Source organism: Petromyzon marinus, chromosome 26, assembly GCF_048934315.1.
Source record: "Petromyzon marinus isolate PM22_M1 ecotype Great Lakes invasive population chromosome 26, UKy_Petmar_22M1.pri1.0, whole genome shotgun sequence".
Classification (NCBI taxonomy): Eukaryota; Metazoa; Chordata; class Hyperoartia; order Petromyzontiformes; family Petromyzontidae; genus Petromyzon; species Petromyzon marinus.
The window spans coordinates 3956171-3981237 of record NC_133692.1 but is presented as its reverse complement, the minus strand read 5'-3'; the positions used below and the strand labels follow the sequence as shown (position 1 = coordinate 3981237).

General features: G+C 43.7%; 2 protein-coding genes and 1 long non-coding RNA gene across 10 annotated transcripts in view; 1 reads left to right on the top strand and 2 right to left on the bottom strand.

Annotated features, from left to right (window-relative positions):
* The window catches only part of TNRC6C (trinucleotide repeat containing adaptor 6C), a 133816-nt gene extending 126736 nt beyond the window's left edge, over nucleotides 1-7080 (bottom strand). For 4 of the 6 annotated variants that reach the window (XM_032961142.2, XM_032961136.2, XM_032961145.2 and 1 more), the window contains exon 1: nucleotides 3464-6349. The gene's annotated coding sequence lies outside the window, so the exon portion shown is untranslated. Of the gene's footprint in view, nucleotides 1-3463; nucleotides 6350-6591 lie in introns of those variants that run through there. The other 2 variants (XM_032961137.2, XM_032961146.2) reach the window with 2 other exon arrangements.
* Nucleotides 1-13450, top strand: part of LOC116946189 (uncharacterized) — a 19579-nt gene extending 6129 nt beyond the window's left edge. The window contains exon 2 of the long non-coding RNA XR_004403445.2: nucleotides 11686-13450. This is a non-coding gene — a long non-coding RNA (uncharacterized LOC116946189). The remainder of the gene's footprint in view (nucleotides 1-11685) is intronic.
* On the bottom strand, nucleotides 7227-25067 carry PALB2 (partner and localizer of BRCA2). 3 transcript variants are annotated; one of them, XM_076069877.1, is made up of 16 exons: nucleotides 24849-25067; nucleotides 20703-20803; nucleotides 20531-20590; nucleotides 19196-19295; nucleotides 16976-18392; nucleotides 15807-16419; nucleotides 14773-14920; nucleotides 14191-14405; nucleotides 13235-14044; nucleotides 12630-12794; nucleotides 12439-12515; nucleotides 11695-11853; nucleotides 11057-11173; nucleotides 10537-10624; nucleotides 10123-10292; nucleotides 7227-8208 (listed from the first exon to the last, which is right to left on the bottom strand). In XM_076069877.1, the coding sequence occupies exons 1-16, from the start codon at nucleotides 24880-24882 to the stop codon at nucleotides 7962-7964; spliced, it is 4521 nt and encodes a 1506-aa protein (XP_075925992.1). In that variant the 5' UTR covers nucleotides 24883-25067; the 3' UTR covers nucleotides 7227-7961. The 3 variants fall into 3 exon arrangements, with proteins under 3 accessions (XP_075925992.1, XP_032817041.1, XP_032817042.1); XM_032961150.2 differs by having other exon boundaries at nucleotides 20703-20779; XM_032961151.1 differs by lacking the exons at nucleotides 16976-18392; nucleotides 19196-19295; nucleotides 20531-20590; nucleotides 20703-20803; nucleotides 24849-25067 and having other exon boundaries at nucleotides 15807-16969.

Here is a 25067-nt window from a genome sequence, read left to right as displayed (position 1 = left end):
CACATTTACCGAGCTCATCTTGCGGTGACAGTAGTGACCGAGATGTTTTGGGGAACGAATACCTCCGGAAATTATTTGATAGTCCTATTCCGATGTATGTAGGTATGTTGAATTTCTTTTGTGCCGTACAGAGCCAACCGTGCTAATCGGAGGTGCGGGGGAAGGACGAAAAATAACTCCCCCCCACCCCTGCCCTACATGGCCCATACCGTAACAAGTTGTGGCCGTTTCACGGTGGCACAGCTATCGGCGCTGGCAGAACAACAGGCATTGTCACTTGGGCTTCTTGGAGCACTTACTTTTACATGTTCACAATTTTTATGACAGGCTCTGTCATCATGGATCAATCAAACATGTTAAATTGTCCACAGGGATTTGTTTAAAATGTGTGCTCCAAAAAACATTGCCCATAAAGCACCCACGGTGCGTGTCTCCTTCTTGTAAGCAGCGTCCTGAGACATGGTCGCGTTTAGACACAAACAGCCCTTTGTTGATCCACAACTGGATGAAGGCCTAACCACACTGTCTGTATCTATGTATGTTGAACTGCTTTCGCGCCATACGTAGCCAATTGTGTTAATATCTGAGGTGCGGGGGACGGATAACAAACTAAACAAAAGTTAATTCTAAAGAAATTAGTTTTCAATCTAAATTTAAAAGTGCATAGCTCTAGTGGCTTCCTAATATTAGAAGAGCGTTCCAGACGGCCACAGAAGCGCATTTAAAAGCACGCGATGGAGTGACTGCCTTTGTTCGATGGCCAGCCAAAAGCCGCTGCGAGGATGACCAGAGTTCGCGTGATGGTTTAGGCTCCTTGACGAGATCAGCAAGGTAATGTGTCGACCACGGGGGTTGTATGACCATACATGGACACACTAGTCAGTGCAAGTTGGTGACAGGTGGGAAGGCCCAGGACTAGTTCAGATATCACTCGCCATGGATTTAGCTCTGGCTGGGAGTCGACCTTGTGTTGCCAGGTTCTTGGCACAGTGCACAAACCACTGCACCACTGCACAATAAAAAAAACTCAATTATCCTGCAAGGTAGCGGTAGGGTCTCCAGTTTGTACCCTACGTGGAAGTCATGGCTGGGAGATCTGAACGCAATGGGACCCATACCACATCTGAAACTTGGCTGAATGTGATGGCTCAGAGGCAGCTATCGATCACTGTGACACAAACACTCCTATAGCTACAGCATCGCACACCCAACACTGTAATGAATACGCACGTAAAACCGCATCGATGTATCGATTTAAGTAGACGATGTTTGCTCAGGATACATGAAATTGAATTGTGAAAATAGGATACTCTGGATTCGTATAGGTTGTACGAGATGTAATTGGTTCATGTACACCAGGGGTGAAAACCGACAGCCCGCAGGCCAGATACTACGCGCATCTTAGCAACACTGTGTACTGGAGAACGCTTTTTGGTTAACACTCAGGCAGAACAGAAGAGTGGCAGTGCAGTGGTCACACTTGCGCCTCACAGTGAAATACCTAGGTTTGATTCCAGACTCGGGCATCTTTCTGTTTGTATGTTCTGCCACTGTTCTGCATGGGCTTCCTCCAAGTTCTCTGCTTCCCCCATAGCTAAAGAACATACATGATTGGTGTTGGCCAAGCATCTCAATGCAGACACAAAGTGTGGCTTCCCACGCAAAATAAGTAAATGTTAATCACGCTAGTGCACTCAAGCTATGTGTGTCACTGCAATGGCCTATGGATGGCACAATCCAATGCTAAGCTAGGTTACTGTAGAGCACAATTCTAAACTGAGACGATACGGCAATATGAAGACACAGCTCACGAGTACCAATAATTAAAAACTCAACACATTCTTCAATAACACTGCGGCGTTAAGAGGAAACATATTTAAAAGATGACGTTTCGCGCATAATGGAAATTGCCTGAAGCATTGACTATTATATATTTGTTTCACTTTAAAGGCCAGTGCTATTAACACGTGTTGAGTTTTTGTTGATTGCGCCTGTGCACCACTGCCAACACAGCAGCAGCAGCAACACCACCTAATATTTTGTAAAATAATCATGAGCGTCATTGTTGAGAATATAAGTAACAAAATGGAGACGCAGACAACTCCCCTCGGTCATATATCTGTCTCTTCATATTCGTATTGATTGACAAGTACTGCACTGTATCAATACAAGTCGGTATTGATTTGCACGCTGTGCAATTTTAAAGCTTTGGGAGTGTGACTTCATTTAATTTTCCAATATTTGCATTGTTTGGGGCCCCCCTCATCCCCCAACAAACCCCGTTATACGCGAGGCACAGAATGTACGTATGTTGACCTTCTTTTGCACCGTACGTAGCCAACCGTGCTAATCACATACTCTATGCATTCGGATTAATTGACCCAACGATTCCAACGGCATGCCAACGTTAGGCCAACGTTGCACATTTACCAGATTGTAGTTGCAGTTCAGTATGCACCTCGGGCTGTGGATCTGCAACCGTTGAACACGAGTTTGCAGGCTTCGATATTAAATCCAGGGTAAAGTTATATGGTCAGGCGCTCAATTATAGCGCTCCGGTGGCGTAACTCTAAACATATTAATACTATATAAATCGTTTATTCGCACATTCACACTGAAATGAGTCAGAGCGGCAGACACGCCGCGGCTGCGTACATCATTTCAGAAATACATAAAAAATATATATACTGTACGTGAATGCAGGAAAAATATTTAACAGCTCACGTTTCAGACAATGGCCCTTCTTCATTGCACATAATGGAATTTGCCCGAAACGTCACCTTTATATATTTTTTTACTTTCAACGCCAGTGCTATTGAAACAGGATTTCTCCACAACTCTGGCTGTCGCCTGATGATGGCTGGTTGTAATTACCGGCGAAACGTTGTACTCGAATTGTAAATGTTGTGGGTTTACTCTCCAACACACCGGTGTGCTGAACTAGTAACGAATTGGCATGTTTTGTTCACGTGACAAACCTTACTAATTGGCTGCGTCAGGTGGTGGCGGGTTTAAGACACATTTATATTTATGCGATCTAAACCAAAAACCTCTATTAAGGTTATTGACAAATGTGTTAAGTTGTTTTTGTGGGGGGGGACCCCAAATAATGCAAACATTGGAAGAGGAAGTGGACCAAATATAAATGCATTATTGTCTCCGATATTAACAAAGCAATGGATGTGTGAGAATTTTATTGTGTTATTTTATTATTTTATTCTCATTCTACGTGACTTTACCGAAAGAACCAAAGAAGGTGTGGAACACCGTTGGACACAATCGACTACGTGGGTTGTTTTTTTCCCTAGGTCTTCCAACCATCCTACCGCCACGACTCCTCAAAACCCCCAACCCCGTTGTCGGGGGAGAGAGGGGCAGAGTATAAATTATTTTCTGGAGCTCAGCCTAAGACAGCTCCAACTGAAAAAAAGGCTTGGTTATTGTGCTTTGGTGAAATACCCACCGTGGTGAGCGGAGGCCACGCCGATGAGACCACGTGTTCCTCCCTCTCTCGCCGCGTGGCAAGCGGAGTCGCTGTCCACGGCTCGGGTGCTGAAGCGGCCTCTGTTGGCTCACAAAGCATCGATTAATCATGTGCGCACATGCCGAGCTACCCTTTGCCAATCCAATGCTGTATGAGGCCCTACTCCCACGCGAGAAAATATATTACTTTCACTTAAGGACAATTAAACGGGTTGGAAAACAGGAAACAAAAAGAATCGATTCTTGAATCGAATATGTACTGTAATGTTGACGGTTATAAAAAATAAAGGGGCCTGAATTGTTACAGGCCTAGTTGAAGTGTCAGGCAATGGCCCTTCCTTACAGCACATTATTGACCAATGTCGAGTTTTCTTTTATACTGTGCACGACTGCCAACGTAGCAGCAAAATATAATTTGTTGAACATTCCTTGTTGACACACTTTGTAATGAGCATCAATCAACATCACAGACTGGCTGCCTCGATACAACAAATATGCCCACTGTGCCTGTTCAGCTTCTTGAGATGCGGTCATATTTAAGACCCTTATGTAAAACCACATTCAATTGTATCACACACAGACACATACAAGCTTATTCGCGTGGGTACCTCCAAGGTTACCCGTACGGTAAATAACCCAGGTCATTCCCTGTAATTATATGTATACGTTACTCTTTAGCGTAAACGTTTGTGCAATTTCTGTACTCTTTGAGAGTCAATAATATGTTGTCTGATATATAGAGCGTATGTTCATGTAACTTTAGCTGAACATGTTTAATGATGTGTAGGCTTGGAATAAGGTTATGTTGAGTTACATGCATTATAGAATTTCCATCACTCGGTATATAGCAGGTGGTGCAACTACACTGGGCCCACGGGCCAGAGGGGCCCAAGCACTCGGTTCCAAAGAGTGCGGTAGCAGGGCGAATTGGAAAGTGCGCCACATTAAATTCCTTGTACCATGTTCCATGCCACAAATCACGCGACGCCACCGATTTGCATACTCGCCACTGGCATTCATGGTATACCGTCCGTGTTATGCATTCCCACAAACTCTCTCACACGGTGCAAAGGACATCAGCAACACAGCCGAGCTAGAGATCCCGCTTCAACTGTGTCGCCTATTTTCCTCCAAACGTTGCACATTTCTTCCCATCTCAGCGACATCAATAACCTTGGCTCCTACGTACACCTTTACCGAATCTCACTCCGTGTGTATGCAGCCAACTCCCGTCACCCCCGAGCGTTGCCGGGCCATCCCTCCCACGCGCCGCAGAATTTGCCATCGAATTTTTGCACAAATTAAAAACAAACAAAAGCGAATTGCCACGAGACGAGAGAACACGTTCAGTATGTGCGCAAGAGGAGGGCCGGAGTGTGAGCGAGAGGCGGGAACGGGCGAGAGACAGAATGGGTGCATGGCCCAAGCATCGACCCCCGAGTGCTGGCACTGTTCCCTGGCCGCTGTTTGACCGTGGGAGGCAGCCAGGCGTCACTAACCACCGAGCAAGGGGTGGGGAACATGGCGCTGACAGACAGCATTGATCAAATATCAAATGCGGAAACACCAGTGTCAGCATGGGACATCAACAGCAGCAGTCATTGTCAATCCACTCACTGGAGGAACGTTTCCCCAAGCTGTCGACATCTCTTACGGTCCTACGATGTAACAATCCACACATAGCATCTGCACATGAGCTGATTTCATCACAAAATCCCAAGTGTGTTTCCACTTTTTGGCTGTGACTCGACCATTGACCATCATCCCACCTTCTACCGACGTGCCCTGCCAAAGCCCGCTTTTCTTAACGTGCAGACACGATGCTATCTCTAATTTGCATGTGCTTTATAATCCGTGCATTACTCTTTCTCTCTATGTAATTCCAAGTGTGCACCTTTGGCGCAATTCAGGGTGATTTGGTTGGAGGGCAGGGGCTCATTTCATGAGGTCCCGGGAAACAAGCAACATCGGCCCAACGTCAACTGTTGGTCCAACGTTGCACGCTGACTGGGGTGGTAGTGGTTGGGCCAGGAGTTACTGGGGAATACAAGTGCCGCCTTGCCCTCTTGCTGCTCACCTCACCCAACAGCACATGTTACACTAAAGCGCTACAACTCGTGAGCGGTGATGAAAAGCAAGATCGTTGTTAACCAAGCACCTGAGGCTCCGTCATGGTACACTATGCTCAAAATTACGGGCTGGTTGTATGTAAGCTGAACTCCTTTCGCACCATGTGTAGCCAACCGTGCTAATCGGTGGTTCAAGAGTGGGGTGCCCCAGAATGTTTAATCAAGACCCCGCTATTTTCATTAAGACCAAATGTATGAAATTTAAGGCTTGTAATCATATAAGGGACTCCTCTACTTACGAACTTTCATTCGACTTACGAACTTTCAGAGATACGAACGAGTAGTAAAAGTTCAACCGCTGCGCAATAGATGGCAGTGGTGGCATCTACATCTGCAGAACATGAAGAACCAGTGGCGTCTACATCTACAGAAGATTATACAACTTTTAAAGCCATTCCCCATGTTTAGCGTACATGCCGTACAACATGTTTGGAATCGACAGAAGTTGTACTAACGAAAAAATCGACTTATGAACAGACCTTTGGAACCTAACTCGTTCGTAAATAGAGTCCCCGTATATATAATCTAAACAAATTAATACACCGGAATTCACAAAACCGATTTTGGAACGCAAAATTCAATGCCAATGTACACACTACATCGCAAAGCTGGGACTGCCCAACACGTGGCGCTTCTGCGCAGCCAACAAGAGGCACAAAATAAAACCTCACATTCGGCAAGATCACATATACGCGACGTTTTGGGCAACGGCCCTTCCTCGGAGCACTCAATTACGTGCTGTGACGAAAGGCCATTCCCCAAAACGTCACCTCTTAAATATTTCCTTTAAGGCAGTGCTATTGATCTGTTGAGCGTTTTGTTGTGTTTGTGCATCATTTTAAGTGGAACATCACAAGGTAATGTTTCACAAGTCAGCCTTTGCGTTGCACGCCGTTCAAATGCAATTATTTCCCCATAAGACTCTAATATGTATGGGACACAGTATATCCGCCCGCGTCAATCTGAGAACACACTGTACCTCGGTATTGGGCTGTATGCCCCAAGGTGGATGCGACACACGTGCTGGTGGAAAGGATATAGCGGTCGCTGAGAACGGAGGAGCCAGACACAGGACCCCTGTCACAGGGGATCCTTCCGTACAAGAGGGCACCCCTCTGTGTTCGACGGGACCCTCCTTTGTGCCAAGACAGCATCAGCAAACCGGAGTCCACCTGTGCGGACGAGCACACGTGGTGGGGCGGAAAGGGTGGCGTTACACGGGGACACACCCTGACCCTGGAGAAACCATCTTGCCAGTGGGGGAGGGAAACACCTCTACTTATACGACCAGAGGATTATTCCAGTGTTTGAAATTTGACCAAAGTAGTTATTTAAATGGGATGGAGTAGTAGCTCAGCAATTACCGCACTGTGCTATGAACCAGGAAAATCCGAGTTCAATTCCCAGCCACGGCTAACATAACCGGTCAGTGATATCTAAACAGTTCCAGGATTTATACCTTTGCTGTCCCGCTCTGGCCAGCATGAAGTGTGGTCAAACAACTCCCTTGACTGTCACGGCTTGTGAAGGCCATCATCCAGTAGTAGTTAGGAAAACGGATGTTAAATTATTTTACTTATTTACGTGTACAAACTAAACAAAGATACACACACAAACGTTTTAATCACTTTTTATTAAGTCAACGTAACCACAATACAAATGTAAAAACTGGTGAAGTTTAACATTAAAACACATGTATTTGCCTTTGTACAATGTTTCCCAAAGAATAAACAATCAAAGCTTTGACAATCCTGTATTTACAAATCAACATTCAACATATTTTAAGCAATGAAATAACACCGCTAAATATTTACATTTATCAACCAATGCTTGCTGCCCACAATATCATACCGCTAATTGGCTCATACACCATGAAGTGACCACCATTGGCATTTCGTTTTTGAACAAAACATACGTAAATTTATAGTCCTTCAGTCAACCCACTTCTGGATGAGGGTCTCCCGATGCCATATGGATGATTGGGGTTATATGGCCATCTTTCACCATGCTGGTCAGTGCAGGTTGGCTTTGGAGAACAGTAGTGGGAGAGTATAACAACCGTGGATTTTGATGCACGACCCTCTTCCGCCCACAACACAGCCTCACAGACCTATGACAGCCCGTTTGCGCATGGTGGTTACCCATACAATAACTATCCATGCTCATCCTGCTTAGCGCTTCCGAGATCTGACGTGATCAGGCACATTCCCGTGATTTGTTCTTAGGCAAACAAAACACACGTGATTATTTTATTTTTGCCCAGTATTTTGAAAACGCAATAACATGAGGTGTACAACACAGCAAGAGGCTGTCGCGAGGACCATCTTCCCAGCTAAAGCAGCACAAGCCTTAGAGCGGGCCACATTTAAAAACCTTCACCGATCCCTGCACGTTTTCCAGCAGTGCCATGTGACAGGGAGAGGCCCCAGGCTGATTGTGGGACATCGTGGCCCAGTCGAGAGGGGCCCAGCGCTGCCCAGAGCCCGGGGGGTCCCACACTGCAGTGAGCTCGCCCGAGCAGGTATCCCACACGGCCAGGGCACCGGAGGTGAAGGCTGCAGCCAACGTGCCACCGCCCAGAACTCCACACACAAAGCTGTCGGGGGAGCCACGGTTACAATGAGATGTCTGTTTTCTTTCTTATTTTCAATTTATTTTTGCCTCTGTATTGCTTTCCTGCCTCGATAACACTAGGTTATTATTTTTTATTCACCCGTCTATACCGGAAGCGGCGATGATCTGTATCATAGTTTTGATTTTCTACGATTGCTTTTTTGAAAATATAAATTCAATCAAATATGTATTCGATGTATGTTACATAATTGTGTTGCAGTAAGAGCACCAATCTTCAAGGGATGGAAGGAACACAAAAAGCAATATTTAACTGTAATGTTGAATATGTATTTGAAACATAATTTACATGAATGATGCTGTATAATATTAAATAACTATTACTATTAATTCAACATTAAGCAGTGAGAAAAGCATGGGATTCCTTTTGACATACACGAATCGTACATTATTTTAATTAGTTAATATCCAGGAGAGCCAGACTTGAGTCGTTTGACTCATTTTCATGACGTCCTGCATTGGGATTTTATTTTAAGATGTTTTAAGCCAATTGATGAGTGTGTTTATACAAGTGGGAGGAAACTGGAGCACCCGGAAAAAAACCCACGCATGCAAGAGAGCAAGCTCTATCCTCGAAAAGATGGAAAATGATGGTGATCAGTCCACTTGATGTACTGACATCTCCTGGCGAGCCAAATTATGGCAACCTCAATGCAAATGGGAAGAGTTTCACAACATTTGTAAGATCCACAACCCTAGCCTTCACACTACTGGATTAAATGCATGTGCAACCATTGCCTGGCAGACACTGTTAAGCGATATGCCCCGAGGTAGGGATGCTGTGCAAGATATACCAAGTACAGTATTCTTCTTCGAGCTACGGTTGTGTAGTGACTAGTGACGAATGTTGATTGAGCACCAATGATTTCACCGACCCCCATTCCCGCTATTCTCTTCCCCTTTTAAGTTATTTTCAACCCCATGATGTTGTAAAACAGAAATCTCAAACATGTCATGTTTACAATGTAAATTGCTACGATATGAGTCACATAAAAACACAATGGGGTTATAACCTTCTAAATCAGAAACAGAATGCCGTCAACTATGAACGAGCCCAGGGACATCAAAGATACGGGACAAATTATAAAGAGGCAGAGACCTCACCGAACGCAGGGGTTCCTGGAAAATTCCGTGTTGGGCAAAACTGAGTTCCTTAGATAATATATCTCATGGGAAAAATAGAGACTGCGTTCCTAATTCCGAAATGCTCACCCCATCACTCTACGTTGAACTAATTCTACATAATTTCTGACCCTTGTAATTGTACTAAAGGATGCCGAGTCGCTCTCCATGTCTTATGTGTGTAGTCTTTATATTTCAATTTCACCTCAACACAAAACCCCCGTGTCCATTACTCTTCCCACACAGCGGCACTCATGCCCAATGCTCGCTCTAAGTGTCCGTATGGCCGACGTGCTCAACGAGTGGACGGCTAGATCCATGCGGCAATGTGTGGACATTCTGTCGTTGTACGTGTCAAGTGTGTTACATTATCACACAACAAACAAAACCACATGCAATAGCATACATGGTAAATAAATCGTTCTCACGGTCAATTAATTCACACTTTCCAACGGATGCAGCACTCACACGTCACTACTTTTCGACGTGGAGATAATAATCTAAGCAGCGTCAAACCGCGTACAGCCGAAACATCACCTCCCGTGTTCCGGCAAACACACCTCATTAGGTTAACCGCGTGTGGCCAAAAAGGCGTTCAATAAAGCCATGTTGGGAAAGGATTTCCTGTATATATCTAGAAAATTATTCGCGTGTTATTATTAAACAAATAAATATTTCTTTCAATTGATGCAATGCCTCCTTCGATTCAATTAGCATGAGCTTGGGAAAAATCAGAGGCCTGGGCTTTGCGACTCACCCTGCCGTGTGCCCTGAAGGCAGCTGGTAGTGCGCGGCGGTGCAAGCTCGCCGGCTGCTTGGGTTGATGGCGGCGAGTGTGCAGGCGACGTTCTCAAAGGCGCTTGGCTCTGTGCAATCTTCTTCCTTGGAAATCTCGTCCATTGGACTCAGCACGGCAAACAGGAGTCCCTAGATCAAGTTACAAGGAAAAAAAACTCAGCTACCACAGCTACGTTCACACATGACCACCCAAACACAAAAGAACACACGCGCGCAAGCACACAAAGCAGGCACAACAAGCAGGCACAACTATCAAGGCAACGTTCAATGCAATAATTGACTCAATGAAAAATGAACTGCAGAGGTGCATCGCAAGTCTGCCATGTGAACTGTCGTGAAAGGATTTGTTTAAAAGCACAACGGAGGTACCTACCGAATCAGAAACAGCACGTCTGCACAATGAACATGGGCCAAGAAACGTCAAAGAAATGCGACAAATTATATGCCCGGATTTCACGTTCCTGTCAAAGTAAACAATACCACATGTTAAACAAAGCATATTTTGTATACACTAATAATTTGAGTCAGCATTACTTAATAATAGCCTGTAAACATTGATATTATTATTCTTCCCTTTCATGTGTGCATCTCAATAGGGCAGTGATTCAATATATTTGCGTGATGGCAGGAGGTATTGTTTTCCAGGTTATCGTGCAAACTAGTGTTGTTGATCATTACTGTACAATGCTAAAGCAGCTAAGCAAGCTTGGTTGGGTGACAACCTTGCATTTTATAGGCTGCTGCGGGACTTCTATGCTCCCTGCCTTCATCAACTCTAACAAGCATGGTGGTCAAATAACTACTACCACTCCCAGTATGGAGAGACCCTCATTCAGCAGTGGATCAGCACATTACTCAAGGGCGTGTACAACATCTGAAGCAATATATTTCACCAAATAATAAGGTCCTTTGATGCAGTGGAGCCAATCAGGGCTTCATCCTCTCCTGAAACATCACTGAGGGTGATGATATCATCATCAGGGGTTGAAAGATGTGACGCACAATGGCTCCTGCCAAGAACAAAAAGTACTTTCAAACCACATCGCAGCATTAACATGCATGACCGCTAAATAGCAGTCTACCTGAGCTCCATCACAAATCAAGCTTGTTATTAAAACAGAGACATTTTGAAGATGGACTCGAGTAAGCTGGAATTCGCACTAGGCCAGAAAGACAAGCCAAAAATAAATATAGCATTTCTTAAATAAACCAATAACACGCAATATGCAATTTAATTAATGCATGGCAGGTATACGGCATTCACTCTGCATGTGGTAATGGTGACTCGGAATAAACGAGCGATTGTCAAGTGTTTGTACATTATAAATATGTATTTGTTTCGTGTTATTTATATATGTTAGGTATTAATTGCATGTAAATGTACATGTACAGTGACATATAATTTAATTAGTTGTAGTATGCATCACATCGCCCCAAAGCCAGAAAGGCTCTCCACTATTAGTCCAGCTTTGAGAGGCTTTTACTGGACATTTAAAATTGTAATTTGTGTCTGTTTTGGCAGGTTCCGGACCCCATTTGCTCGTCAAAGGACAGCAGCGTTAGCGTCTGCATAAGCCTCCTCCGCGTGGCGCACACCACCCGCCGCTGCCGCAGCGCCACCACAGCCACCACGGTCTCTCCAATCAGAGGCTGGATCACCACCGCCGAGCCTCCCACCACATGCAAGATCCTGGGAAAAGAGAGACCAACGTTGTGGCCAAACAAGACTACTGGCGTTCATGAACATGTACTGCCCTTTTCTGCTGTCAATCGACTGCTGGATTAGGGCCTCTCCATATTGTGCGGGTCATGGGCATTGTTTGACCGTAGTTCACCACCATTGGTGTGAGTTGGTGTAGTAGCCAGCGTATTGCAGGACAACGGCGCATGTTTCTTCACTGCCCTCTGCTGCCCACAACGCAGCCTTGAAGCCTCACAACGACCGTTTAATACAAGGTCAGCCACCCAACAACGATCCAGGCTCAATACCGCTCAACTTTCAAGACCCCACGAGATCGGGAACATTCCGGGTGATTTTGATTTGGTTTTAGTCTACATGGTCCCCCTGATAAATATGAAAGAAAACCGAATGTCAAATTGGTGACCCAGGTCATTCTTGCAAATGAGGCCATCTTGGTCTTTTGAGTTCTCACCTGGCTTCACAAAATACATTTACAACGTGAAACCTGGGCTTACCAGCCCATTACATCTGCCTTGCAAAAAATAGGTGAGCAAATGCCATCGACAACTGATGTTGTAAAAAAATAGCTCTTACCTCACATTATCAGCTACTGCCACCAGTCGTGGAGATTGAGAGTCTTGGATGAGAACCAACTTGGAAACTTCTGCTCCCTATTGGCAACACAAACCAGAAGTTTTATCACCAAACCAAAATAAGCAAAGGCCTTTCAATGACTGTGTCCAATAAAAGGCAATTCTCTAAGTAAAAAGGCGATGATTACTCACATCAGTCAAGACCCATGTATGGATTTCTTGCCATTGTCCATCTTCCCAGTGCTCAGCCCACAAGGAAACAAGGCCTTTCTGAGCAATAATGAGGCACCTGCAAGGGTGTCCTTGAAGCTCCCAGAATGCACTGCACAGGGCCTCAATGCTTCCACTTGCTGAGCACTGTCAATTTCACACAAAAGACATTAAACAATCATCATGATATAACTGTATCCATACACACAAGGCTTAAATTAGTACTACGTCACATCTTATCGAGCAATGTTGTTTGTATTTAAAAGATACAAAAAGGTACACATTACAGCATTTTTACATGTACAGCTCTTTTACCAATCCGCTGCTGAACGAGTCTCCCCACACTGTGCGGGTCATGGGGGTTATATGACCATACCTCACGACGTTGGTTAAGTACAGGTTGATGAAGGTGGTGACCATAGATTTTAGAGCATTGAACAGCATAGCAATGGGTTTTCTGCACTGCACTCTGCTCACAAAGAGGCTAGTTATGAATACTGTATTAAACTCTCTAATACGGCCAAATCCCCAATCCACTTTCAGTAACATTAATTCACTGTATCGAGGACGGTGCACTCACAACATACCTGAATCGTAGCCATCAAGTCTAACTGCCAGTGAAATTTCTGCTTGGGCGCTCCTTGGGTTGCGTCCATAGGATTGTTCTCACCATCACTAACAAGCGGAACAGAGCTCTCTGCCTGGTCTCTGTGCACGTTTAGTTCATGTGGACTCATCTGTACCACTGCTGCTGCGTTGTCGGGCTGTGAAGGATGAATAAACACAGTCTCTGGCCTCACAAATTCTTGATGTTCCCAACCCTGCAGCTCAGCACCAGAGCACTGGGAAGATAATTCTGCTCCATCTCTCATAGGAGGCTGTCCCTCGTGACAAACTGGAGTAGCAGCTGCAACCGCCGGTGGCAGCTCCCCTTTGCAGGAGCTTGCAACATTCATGTCGCTGTGGGTAAAATCCTTAACTTTGTTTACTTGTGGATTAGGGGCACACTCTCCATTTACATCTGCATATTGTGGATCTGAATTGAGCTGTTTCACCAAGCCACTGGTCTGTGACAATCCACAGACTTGGCTCAGAGGCAGTGAAAGAGGGCTAAATCCCACTGACAACCGCGGTGGTGATAAATGTAAAGCAGGCATCTCATCGAGTTGCACATGTCCACTCTCGACTGGAGTGGACAGGATGACAGTAGTGGACAACTGTGCCTTGGCATCTCCACAGCCAAGTTTTAGTGATTTATCCATTACATTGTCATCTGGGCAGCTTGCATTTGCTTTTTCAAAGCATTCATCTTCTTGTGGGGCTACGTCATTTTCTTCATGGCACTTCTCTTCACATGGAACACCTAAGGCAGCTCCAACATTTACTTTTTCTGCACCCTGTTTGGAAATGCAAGACCACCGATACACATTTTACCATCACTGAACAAACATAATTGTGCACACTTCATTTAATCAAAAGTGAACGTAACCATTTACTACTGTGTTGTGTTTAGCTCTAGAAAAAGTGGCCTGTAATGCCTGACCTCGTGAGCAGTGATTCGTGGATTGGTCAAGGTTCCGGTGTTGAGTTCTGTATGAGCGTGGAGTCGCTTCAGCTCAGCAAACTCGTTGTCGGGCAGGGAAAACTCGTCAACGACACGACGCCGACCTCGGGACTTTGTTTGCAGGCATGAGAGCATCAGGCCCAGCGAAAAGGTCAGCTCTTGTGAAAATGATGAAATATCTGCACCCTCAAAATCTTCACAAGGCACAAGTGCCCCAGAAGGGAGAATTATTTCACTTTAAAATGCATGAAAATGTAAAGTTACAGAGTACTGTTATTTAAAGAGGAATAAATTCGCTAAAATAGCCAATATGTACACAATATATATCGTCTCCGACTATACACCTTATTGGTAATGGGTTTTTTTTTTACTGATCAGTGCAGACCGGTTCAGATATCACTCGCCACTGACATTAGTTGTGGCTATTAATCAAACGGTTTGCAGCGTAGCGCACAAACCACTGCGCTACTGCTCCACTCCATTGCATGTTTATCATTGTATGTTTATCGTACATGCATTACGATTTCAAGATAAAAAGGGAGCACTGTAGAATGTGCCTACCCGTGGGTCCCTGCTCCTCCTGTCCCTGTGCTGTAGCCGCTGGGGACCGTTGCTCCCGCGTGTCTGATCCGGTGCTCAGTGATGAGCTGCGCAAGGGGGGTGCATTGCTCCATATGTTGCACTGCGTGTCAGGGATCAGATCCTCGCTCTGGCAGCACCCACACACCCACGATATTCAGCAGATGCACAGGGTTACCATCAACATCACTCTAAATTGTATGGCATTTTAATTGTCTTAAAACCGTCACATTTTTTAGGTGGTCAGGCACTTCCGGTCAGAGCACCGAGCTGACACTGCCAAGATGCTGGATTTGCATCAAGACAGCCTCCTGTGATTAAACCGGGTCCTAAAGGGTAGAGAGTTGGTCTCAACCGAATCACTAATTATCATACTCAAAAAAACACAAACATAAAATTTGGTTCTACATTTTGACTAAATTCAAGTTCTGATAATTAATACATTTCTTAGAGGGTTGACAGTCATGGGACAAACATTGGTCTTTGGCAGAGCATGTGGGAAAGTACTGCCCCCTACTGCGTTGTTCAGGTCACTTGAAGGGTTGTCAGAGGTAACTCTGCAATATCCACTTCCATGCGCCATTCTCTAACATGCGAGGTTTCACTGTTCTGTGGGAGATACGAATCAATACTTCTACACATGTGATGGCATTATCACAATTGGGTCAAAGTGGGAGAAAAACATGCTTTAAGTCACATGTTTTCTGTATCTCTGCCTATACAATTAAGAGAAACTCAAGAACACATGTTAAACGGAGGCCATATGACCTAATAGGACAGTACCTTTCATCATATAAATTTTCATAAATTCCACAGTTCATTATAATAGAATACTTATTTGTATTATTTTATTACAGGCATATGTAATATAAAAGCTCTAGTCTCAATCAAAGCATGAATCAAATTATGGATGCAATCTTCTCTCCAATCTAAAATGCTGTTACAATAATAAAAAACAAACCATTTGCTATATTTTTCTATTAAATATAACATGTGAAGAATGCAAATGTGAGTACCTGGTTTTCAGAATCTCTTGCCGTTGCTAATTCTGGTCCAACATCAGAACACTCTTTATGAATACTGATGCCATTCAAATCATGACAGCCCAATGCCACGATATCGTTTGTAATGTCTCGTACTTTCAATGGCACCGTTATATTCTCATACATCGAAGCACCCACACCCTCATCGGTTACAGACGATGGCAAACTCTGGATGCCAGAATTTTCAATGGATTTGTATCGCCAACAGACCTTGGATCCATTTTGCTTCCCTTTCACCCTCCCTCTGCGCCTGATGCTCAGTACACGCCGTTTCAGGACCCCAGTGTTGCAATCAACCTCGGTGTCCGTGAGGCATTCCCTGGCCACCACCGGTGTGTCAACGAAGGTCTGCGAGATACCTTCATTAAAAATAACAGACTTGAGACCAGACACCTCCACCAGCTGAGGCTGACTTTCGCTAGTTACAGGTAAGCAAGATACACTCTTTTCAGATGATGCCGTCGAATTGGAGCTCTCAAACAGTAATTGTGTCTCTGGGCTCGTATTTTCTTCGCTCTGACTCGATGCATTTTTTTTTCTACGAGATATCCTGGCTCTTGAGGCTCCCTTACCACCTTCACAACTCCTATGCGAGACAGACAAGCCATCACCATGGGTTAAAATTTACCAACTTTAAATAAACCACTCGCAAATAACTTCAAAACTGGTGTGTTACGGTTATTTTTCATTGCGGTTAGCAATGTCTTATTATACCATTGCTTCAGCCTTTGGAAAGAATCCCCAAAAAATATTTAGCATATTACCATGGGTGTACCAGAATTACATTATATCATATTTAATTACATCAAAACAATATAAGCATGTTTTGTATTTTGAGAACCCTTGAAAAGTAGAATAAGTAAATATACGGGCTTAAAAAACTAATTTAAAATATATCCACTGAAAGAAAAACTGATGGTAACATTAACGAGCAGTTATGAATATAGCACTGGGCTAATATTACTTTCTGTCAAGGTAGACTCGCAAACAAGCCAGAGAAGCATCCAGGTTGATATATTCTTGTAGTGCACTTATTTAGTTCAGCATGGTTGTGCTAAAGGAAACATTAAAAGCTTTAATACAGCAAAAATACAATAAATGCTTCTCTAATAAAGTATTAGAGGAGAGAATGGTGTCACCACCTGGTTTTTAAGTGGTTGTTAATGACGGCCTGCAGATCCACCTCACTGCGGCGACTGGCCATGCCACGTGTGGTTCGCACGTAATACTCCACGGGGAACGGGAGTCCGTTCACCAGCGTGTGGGAGGTTCCCGGCTCTGTTCCGTGGACCTCAGTCGCACATCTTTGCTCATCGGCATTAGCTTCTCTGCAGGTTTCACTCGGCTGTGTTTGTGGTAAATTATTTTCCTTCTTTTTTACAATCGATCCTGGAATGTCAGAGCACTGAATTTTGTGTTCCATGGCTATGCATTTCTCACTTTGACATCCAGAGGCTTTTAAATCTGACTGAGTATAAGTCCCTCCCTGTGCAATGCAGTCTTCTTCATTGATGTCTAATTCAGGGGTATCTGAATTTTCAAGTGCCGTTTCTTCGTAGTGTTTGACCACTGCCTCATTATTCATCTTTTCAGTTGGTTTATTGTCAACAGCCAAACGCTCTCTGGAAATACTGCTCACATTTTCAATACCAATTACTTCTTGAATGGCATCAACGTCTTTCAAATCCCCAGCATATTGATTTAGTTTTGCAATGTCTTGGATACTTTGCCAACCAGAAGCCTCAGGAGATTGTATATTGCTTCCGGAGTACTCTTGCACAGGATTATTTGCAGAAATATTGGATTTCAATAGCAAGGAACTCATTTCATTTTGTTCAGGAAGGCGCTCATCAGAATGTGGATCATTATTTTTGGAAGACGTTAATGTGTGAATGCTGTCAACTTCATGTTCAGCTCTTTGTGATCGCAAAGAGCTTCTACTGCACCTCCTGTTGCTGCTAGAAAAGTTGTAGTCAGATGGTTTATTATGCTGTGAGCTCTTAGCAACACAAGGAAAATCTGACATGGTTTGTTTTGTATAAAACTTTTTTTGTAAATAAATTTTTCCGCTCTCCAGAACCCCATTGCTTATCTCCGAAGAAGTAGAACTCTTAGGGCTGTCATGTTTGCTTCCTTGCGGGGCCTGTATTCTGCAAGAGTTACCTTGCTTTTGACTCCTCTGTGTCCATCCATGTTCAACTTCACTACTACATGTCCCATCTGTGGTCCTTTGTTCGGTAAGTGCTTTGCTTATTCTCACATTTCTTTCATCCGTATTTGTCTGTTGGTCGCATTGGGTTACATTTCCCAATTCACGGCCAGTTCTTGCTTCAGACTGAAAATACGAATCTGTGTTTGCCTCACCCAAGACAGTTTCAAGCCTTGGCTCTGTCAATGGCTCAGACACTTTCCTGGCACCACTCTCCGGGATGTAATGCAACGTGATCACTTTGGGCTGTGATTTGAAATTGACAGTTGCCACCTTTTCTTGGTACTTTTTTGGAAAACCAACAGCAGCTGAAATTTGGTTTTCATTGTAAATATGATCATTCCCATCATCTAAAAATGAATGAAAATGGGAGAATATTAAAAGGGCAATTTACCAGCACATGTTAGTTTTGTATATGGTACATCCATACTTTCTTCCTCGTACAAAACAATGTTTTTATTACCGCATATTTCTAACATTATGATTCGTCATGACTTTTACACACATATATACCCTCAAGTTAAAAACTCCAAACTTAAATGATCACCTGTGTAAAAATGAGTCCAGCCGTGCTTCTGAACATTTGTGTAGCATACTCTTTGGTCTTTCGGTAAAGTCACGTAGGTAGGAAAAAATAATAAATCACGACATGTCGATCGTCACACAAGCAATCGTCCTCAGGTGGGATAGATCCCACCTGAGGACGATTATCTATTATTTTTTATACCTACATGACTTTACCGAAATAACCAAAGAGCATGGATTCCTGCAGTCACGAAAGCTTCAAATCACGATTTGTGTAGCAATTACCTATAAAATTATAAATTCACAGCCCTTTGTAAATCCACTGCTGGATGAAGCCCTCGCCATACCATGCCCGTCATGGGGGTTGTTTTACCAGAGCTACCATGCTAGTTAGTTCAGGCTAATGAAGCAGTGATTCCAGAACACATTTTAGATATCACTAGCCAATGATCTTAGCTGTGGCCGAGACTCAAACTCAGGTAGGTTGGTTCATCGTGCAGTGCACAAATCACTGCGCTGCCACTTAACCTAGACTGCAATTAGCCAATGAGTACTATACTGAATCCAATCATATTTAAATGTTTATACACGATTGCATAAATATTGCATAAGAGGATCACTACTTTACCCAGTCCGTGTTCCTCACGGTTCCCTTCCAGAAGCAGATGGTTTTGCTCTGCAATGGTCCTCCTGACATGCGAGCGAACTCTGTCAATCTTCTCCACTCTCTGCAAAGGAGCAGGTGGTTTACACAAACGTGTTATGATGATCTGTTACCAAATACATCTGCACAAAGCATTCATGCACTTGTATATACACCAAAACATTGCCCATCGCGGATTCGACTATTGGTGTCAAATTTTTTGCAGTACTGTACAGTTCGCTTATCGCGTCCATGCCTCTGCCATGAGCAGTTTTGACCGCGAGATACCTATACAGTATCGCAAATCAAGCTTGTTGTTAAAACAGAGACATTTTGAAGATGGACTCGAGTAAGCTGGAATTTGCACGAGGCCAGAAAGACAAGCCGAAAATAAATAAAGCATTTTTTAAATAAACCAATAACACACAATTTGCACTTTAATTAATGCATGGCAGGTATACGGCATTCACTCTGCATGTGGTAATGGTGACTCGGAATAAACGAGTGATTGTTAAGTGTTTGTACATTATAAATATGTATTTGTTTCGTGTTATTTATATGTTAGGTATTAATTGCATGTAAATGTACATGTACAGTGACATATAATTTAATTAGTTGTAGTATGCATCACATCGCCCCAAAGCCAGAAAGGCTCTCCACTATTAGTCCAGCTTTGAGAGGCTTTAACTGGACATTTTAAGTTGTAATTTGTGTCTGTTTTGGCAGGTGCCAAATTTTTTGAAGTACTGTACAGTTCCCTGATCGCGCCCATGCCTTTGCCATGAGCAGTTTTGACCGCGAGATTCCTATACAGTATATATCGTAAAGTACTGTACACTAACTGCACACTGCCTGCAGTGACGCTCTCGTGAAAAAATACACGTCATCATTAGTCAGTATTTTTATTTTAAAAAATACTGCATGTTTACTATACATGATCCTTATATTTATTTATTTTAAGGTTTACTTTTCCGTATACAGTACATTACTTACTGTCCCCCACATTTTTTTTTATACATTTACTGTAATAGTTTTATTTAACACTATAGAGAATATTAATTATATTTTACATGTAATGTAGGATAACAAAATAAAAGGAGGGATGGAGTGTCATATTACGTATCGTGATACAATCTCTATTTTTCCCATATGCCTTTGAGATTGTGGATTTTCTGAATGCGGCTATTATTCAAGAACATAACTTCCGCGCTGGGCTAAATTTTGGTATATATTTGAAATTCCACAGAAATTAAGCTTATTGCAGGTTTCTATTGGGGTCCTAGGGAAATGCAAAAGGAATCTAACGTGAAAATCGATTACCTCCAGTTTCTGCTGTACTTTTACATATTGCTTCTTCAACAACGCCAGCCTCTGCTTCAACTAAGATTGTACAAAAAAAGGTTTTAGTGTCACATTGTATCAAGTTGCATATTTACACATTTCCATATGCTGTATGTAAAACGCCGCAATGGACCATTTCGATGCATTCTACCTTTTCTTTTTCTTCCGTCGATATTTTCATCTTTTTAGTTTCTGCAGAATCCATGCTGGCGGTGTGATTTTTGTCATCTTCAAACAGAAAAAGCATGTTCACTGCAAATGTATTAATTTAACGCGTAGGCTTCCACGATCAATATTGATTCATAATCGATTTTTGGGTAATCAGTGTCGCAACACCCTCCTCCACCCGACACAACCAAATAAATAAAATTGCATGTGAACAAAATGCGCCAATGTATTATTGCTTCAGCACACCAGTATGTTGGAGGGGAATCCACAATTTTAAACCCTGTGGATTGTTGGGTGGAGGGTGTACGGCACACATTGGCATTTTATACTGTATTCTATGGTTCTTTTGGTAAAGTCACGGAGGTAGAAAAATAATACCAATAAAATAATACATATTAAAATGAAGTGATTAAAAAATAATAAAATATCACGTTTCGATCGCAACACAAGCGATCGTCATCAGGAACAGAAGCATAAGTGACCAACCAATCATAATCTTACAAGTTCATTTATGCAGATGACCCTTGGAGCAACAGTGTTTAAAAATTTACCAGTGCACAAACCTAAAGACCATTGACAATGCTCTAACAAGGTATTGGAGTCATATTTCCAACCTTGGACACTCCAAGACAAATACCTCCAAAGCCACCACAAGTGCTTTCCATCTGAACAATCCCGCAGCAAATGCCATCCTTGACGTGACATTCTGTGAGAACCCAGTATGCTATAACCCCACCCCCAAGATATGAACCTTATGGCAGTACCCGAGGGTACCATAGTACCCCGGCTCACGCATAATGTCCGTGAAGCAGTAATTTTTAGTTTGTTGATGGTCGGTGATGCGGCAATCGACTCATCTCGACGAGCTGTACACGATACGCTATGGTGCATATGAGCGTTCAGGGTTTCAGCGCAATCGTTCCCGCTGCGTTTCGACATCGCGGAGTAGCACTGATTTCGGATTGGAAAAAAGTGTCCCAGAAATCAAATATTTAATTGCCTCTGCCATTCGGTATTATTTGGTACGCCAGGGTACCGCAATAAGGATCATATCTTGAGGTTATCATGGACAGAAACCTGATCTTCAAGCCCCACGTAGAATGGATCTGTGAAAAGACCAAATAAAAAACTTCCTGCTACTGAAACTTGCAGGAGCGACCTGGGGCATCTCAGATGATGTGCTGCAAAACTGCTGCTCTCTCACTGATTTACTCAGTGGCAGAGTACAACAGACACGTCCATGAGCTGAGAGTAAATTCCGTTACTGGGTCACCAGAAACAATCACCAACACCATCATGGTCACTACCACCAACACCATAACCACTATCAACAACATCATTACCCACCAGGTCCAGGAGCTCAAACACAACACTTTTAGATGTACAATTGGAAAACACAATGTGCACCTGTATCAGGAACATTGAAAACCTATACCAACCACCAGTCTCCTTGTTCTGGCGAATATTCTGCCATCAAATATCTGCAGTGACATGCACACTGCAAGGGCGTCTACGAGTTTTCTTGCTAACGACAGCCTACCCAACAATCAACACCTCAACAATGCACTTTACCGCCAACGCAATTCACCCAACTCCCGAAGAATTCAGGCGAACAGAATGTAACCTCATCGGGACCCAAAAATCGCACCTCCTAGCTTTGACAACCCTCGAAGACACCCGAGTGCCATCAACCGCATCAGAACATCAACTGGACGATGCGCACATCTCCTTAATAAATAAAAAATCAAAGACAAGCCACGGGTGTGACTGTGAGCCAATGACCACATAGTAAACCACTATAGTCTGCACTCCTTCAAAGGAGCAATTAGCAAGACCGCACCAACTCTCTCCTGTAGCCCATTTCGCGGCTAGCATACCTCGATATTGGCATTTAGAGACTGAATATATTGCCATAAGGAAAAGAACGCAATGCACGCCCGCAAAATAACCTAAACCATAAGATTCGTATTATAAAAACGCAGGTAAACTGTTTTAATAGCTCTGAAAATAAGGGAGACCAACGCATACCTTATCAATGCCCTACCTTAACACATAACTTATTGGTCACCCCGTGCCCTTATAAATCTCTAACGTTAATCCTACAAAGTCCCATCACAAGGGAGAAACACAAAAAATAGACGTACTGTACATAAATAAATCGGCTAACCGTATTGAAACGGCTGTAGGCCGTATGGACCTGAAAACTCAATTTCCCTGTACAAAGAATACGGGGTTAAACGGTATGAGTTGACACGGTATGCAAACGCACTGCTCTGTAGTCATAGAAAAGTAATGATTTATAGTGCCATAAAATGATAACCCTCGACTCCGGTTATACACAGCACACAATGTAACCGAAGGGTTCAATCCGTGCATTTACAGTACATGTGCTTGCCATGGTATAGGCGCTAGACAAATATGGTACACTTGATGCGTAACATTGAACAATTGAACAAGAGAAAGAACGGTACAGTCGTGGAGGCTAGCAGCCTATGAACTCATTAAGAGATTAGTAATTGTGGTGACGATTGTGATGATGGTAGTAGTGATCGTGGTGATATTGGTAAAGATGGTGGTTATGGTGGTAAATACGGTGATGATGGTGATGATAGTAGTAATGATCGTGGTGATACTGGTAAAGATGGTGGTTATGGTGGTAAATACGGTGATGGTGATGATGGTAGTATTGATCGTGGTGATATTGGTAAAGGTGGTGATGATGGTAGTAATGATCGTGGTGATATTGGTAAAGATGGTGGTGATGGTAGCAAACACGGTGATGGTGATGATGGTAGTAATGATAGTGGTGATATTGGTAAAGATGGTGGTGATGGTGGTAAATACGGTGGTGATGATGGTAATGATCGTGGTGATATTGGTAAAGATGGTTACGGTGATGGTGGTGATGGTAGTAATGATCGTGGTGACATTGGTAAAGATGGTGGTGATGGTGGTAAATACGGTGATGGTGGTGACGATGGTAGTAATGATCGTGGTGATACTGGTAAAGATGGTGATGGTGGTAAATACGGTGATGGTGACGATGGTAGTAATGATCGTGGTGATATTGGTAAAGATGGTGGTGATGGTGGTAAATACGGTGATGGTGGTGATGATGGTAGTAATGATCGTGGTGATGGTACGGTACTGCAATGACAGAGGTTATTTTTGTGATATTGGTGATGGTGTTGGCGATTGCTTCTGGTGACCCAGTAACGTAATTTACTCTCGGCTCACGGACGCATATGTTGTGAGCACCCAGGCGTTTAGCGAGGGGGGTCCATGTGAGTTGGAGTCGTCTTTAGTTCGTCATTAACATGGTTGAGTACTCGTGTCTACTCAGTGAGTACAACGTTGAGTACTCAGTACTATGCTGTGCTCTTTACGTACCACCGATTGGTAGTTGTGCTTAGTACTCTGCTCAGAACTAACTCGTGTATGGACGATTGCTGTTGATGAATCTTGCTGTATTGAAGTTACCTGTGTAGTACTATCTCGAGTGCTTAGGAAGTAGTATATATTATGTGAAGTATTATGTTCAGCGAATACTACGAGTGGTTAGTATTGTGCTAGTATTAGTACCAGTGAGTTCAATGTTCAGCACTCGTGCCGAGTATTGCACTCATATACTCAGTGCTACATTAATATTCTCAATAGTATTTGTGTTTAGTATCGAGTACTGTACTCGTGCTTAGTAGTGCACGAATATACTCAGTACTTTAAGTATTACCAGTACTCGTGCTTAGCGGGTACTGCACTGACATTCTCAATACTAGATAGATAAAAAAAAGTATTTAGTTAAAACCGACTTTTTTGTGTGCATAAGTTTGCTTCGCCCTCCCCACCACCACCACGCATCTACGACGAGCGCTGTTGGCTACGTACGGCGCGAAAGAAGTTAAGCACACGCATGTGTTTAGTCATGTGGCGAGTACTCGCGACTCGTGAGTACTTTGCTAAGGTACTCTGCGAACTCTAAGGGTGGAAGAAAGGGGGAAGGGGGGGGGGGCATCGCGGCTCATTCGTCAGGCCGCCGCCGCCTCACGCCGTGAGGAGACTCAGGCCCGGGCCCGGGGTGCCGCGAGCCGTCGACGGGACGCGAGCGAGCGGCAGAACGATCGAGGTTTACCAGCGTCTTTATAACCACGACGGCGTCTCTCCATTGTCTCCGCAGAGATCGTGGCGGGACTCGGGATGATGATGATGAGCAGGAGGATTGTGGGGGGGGGGGACGGACGGACGAGTTCGCGTTCCCTCACGGGGCCGCGTCGCCGATGTTTTGGCGCCAAAAAAAAGTTAAAGAGCTGCAGCGGCGGACCAGTGGAGGGCGACACACGCGGGGCGGTTC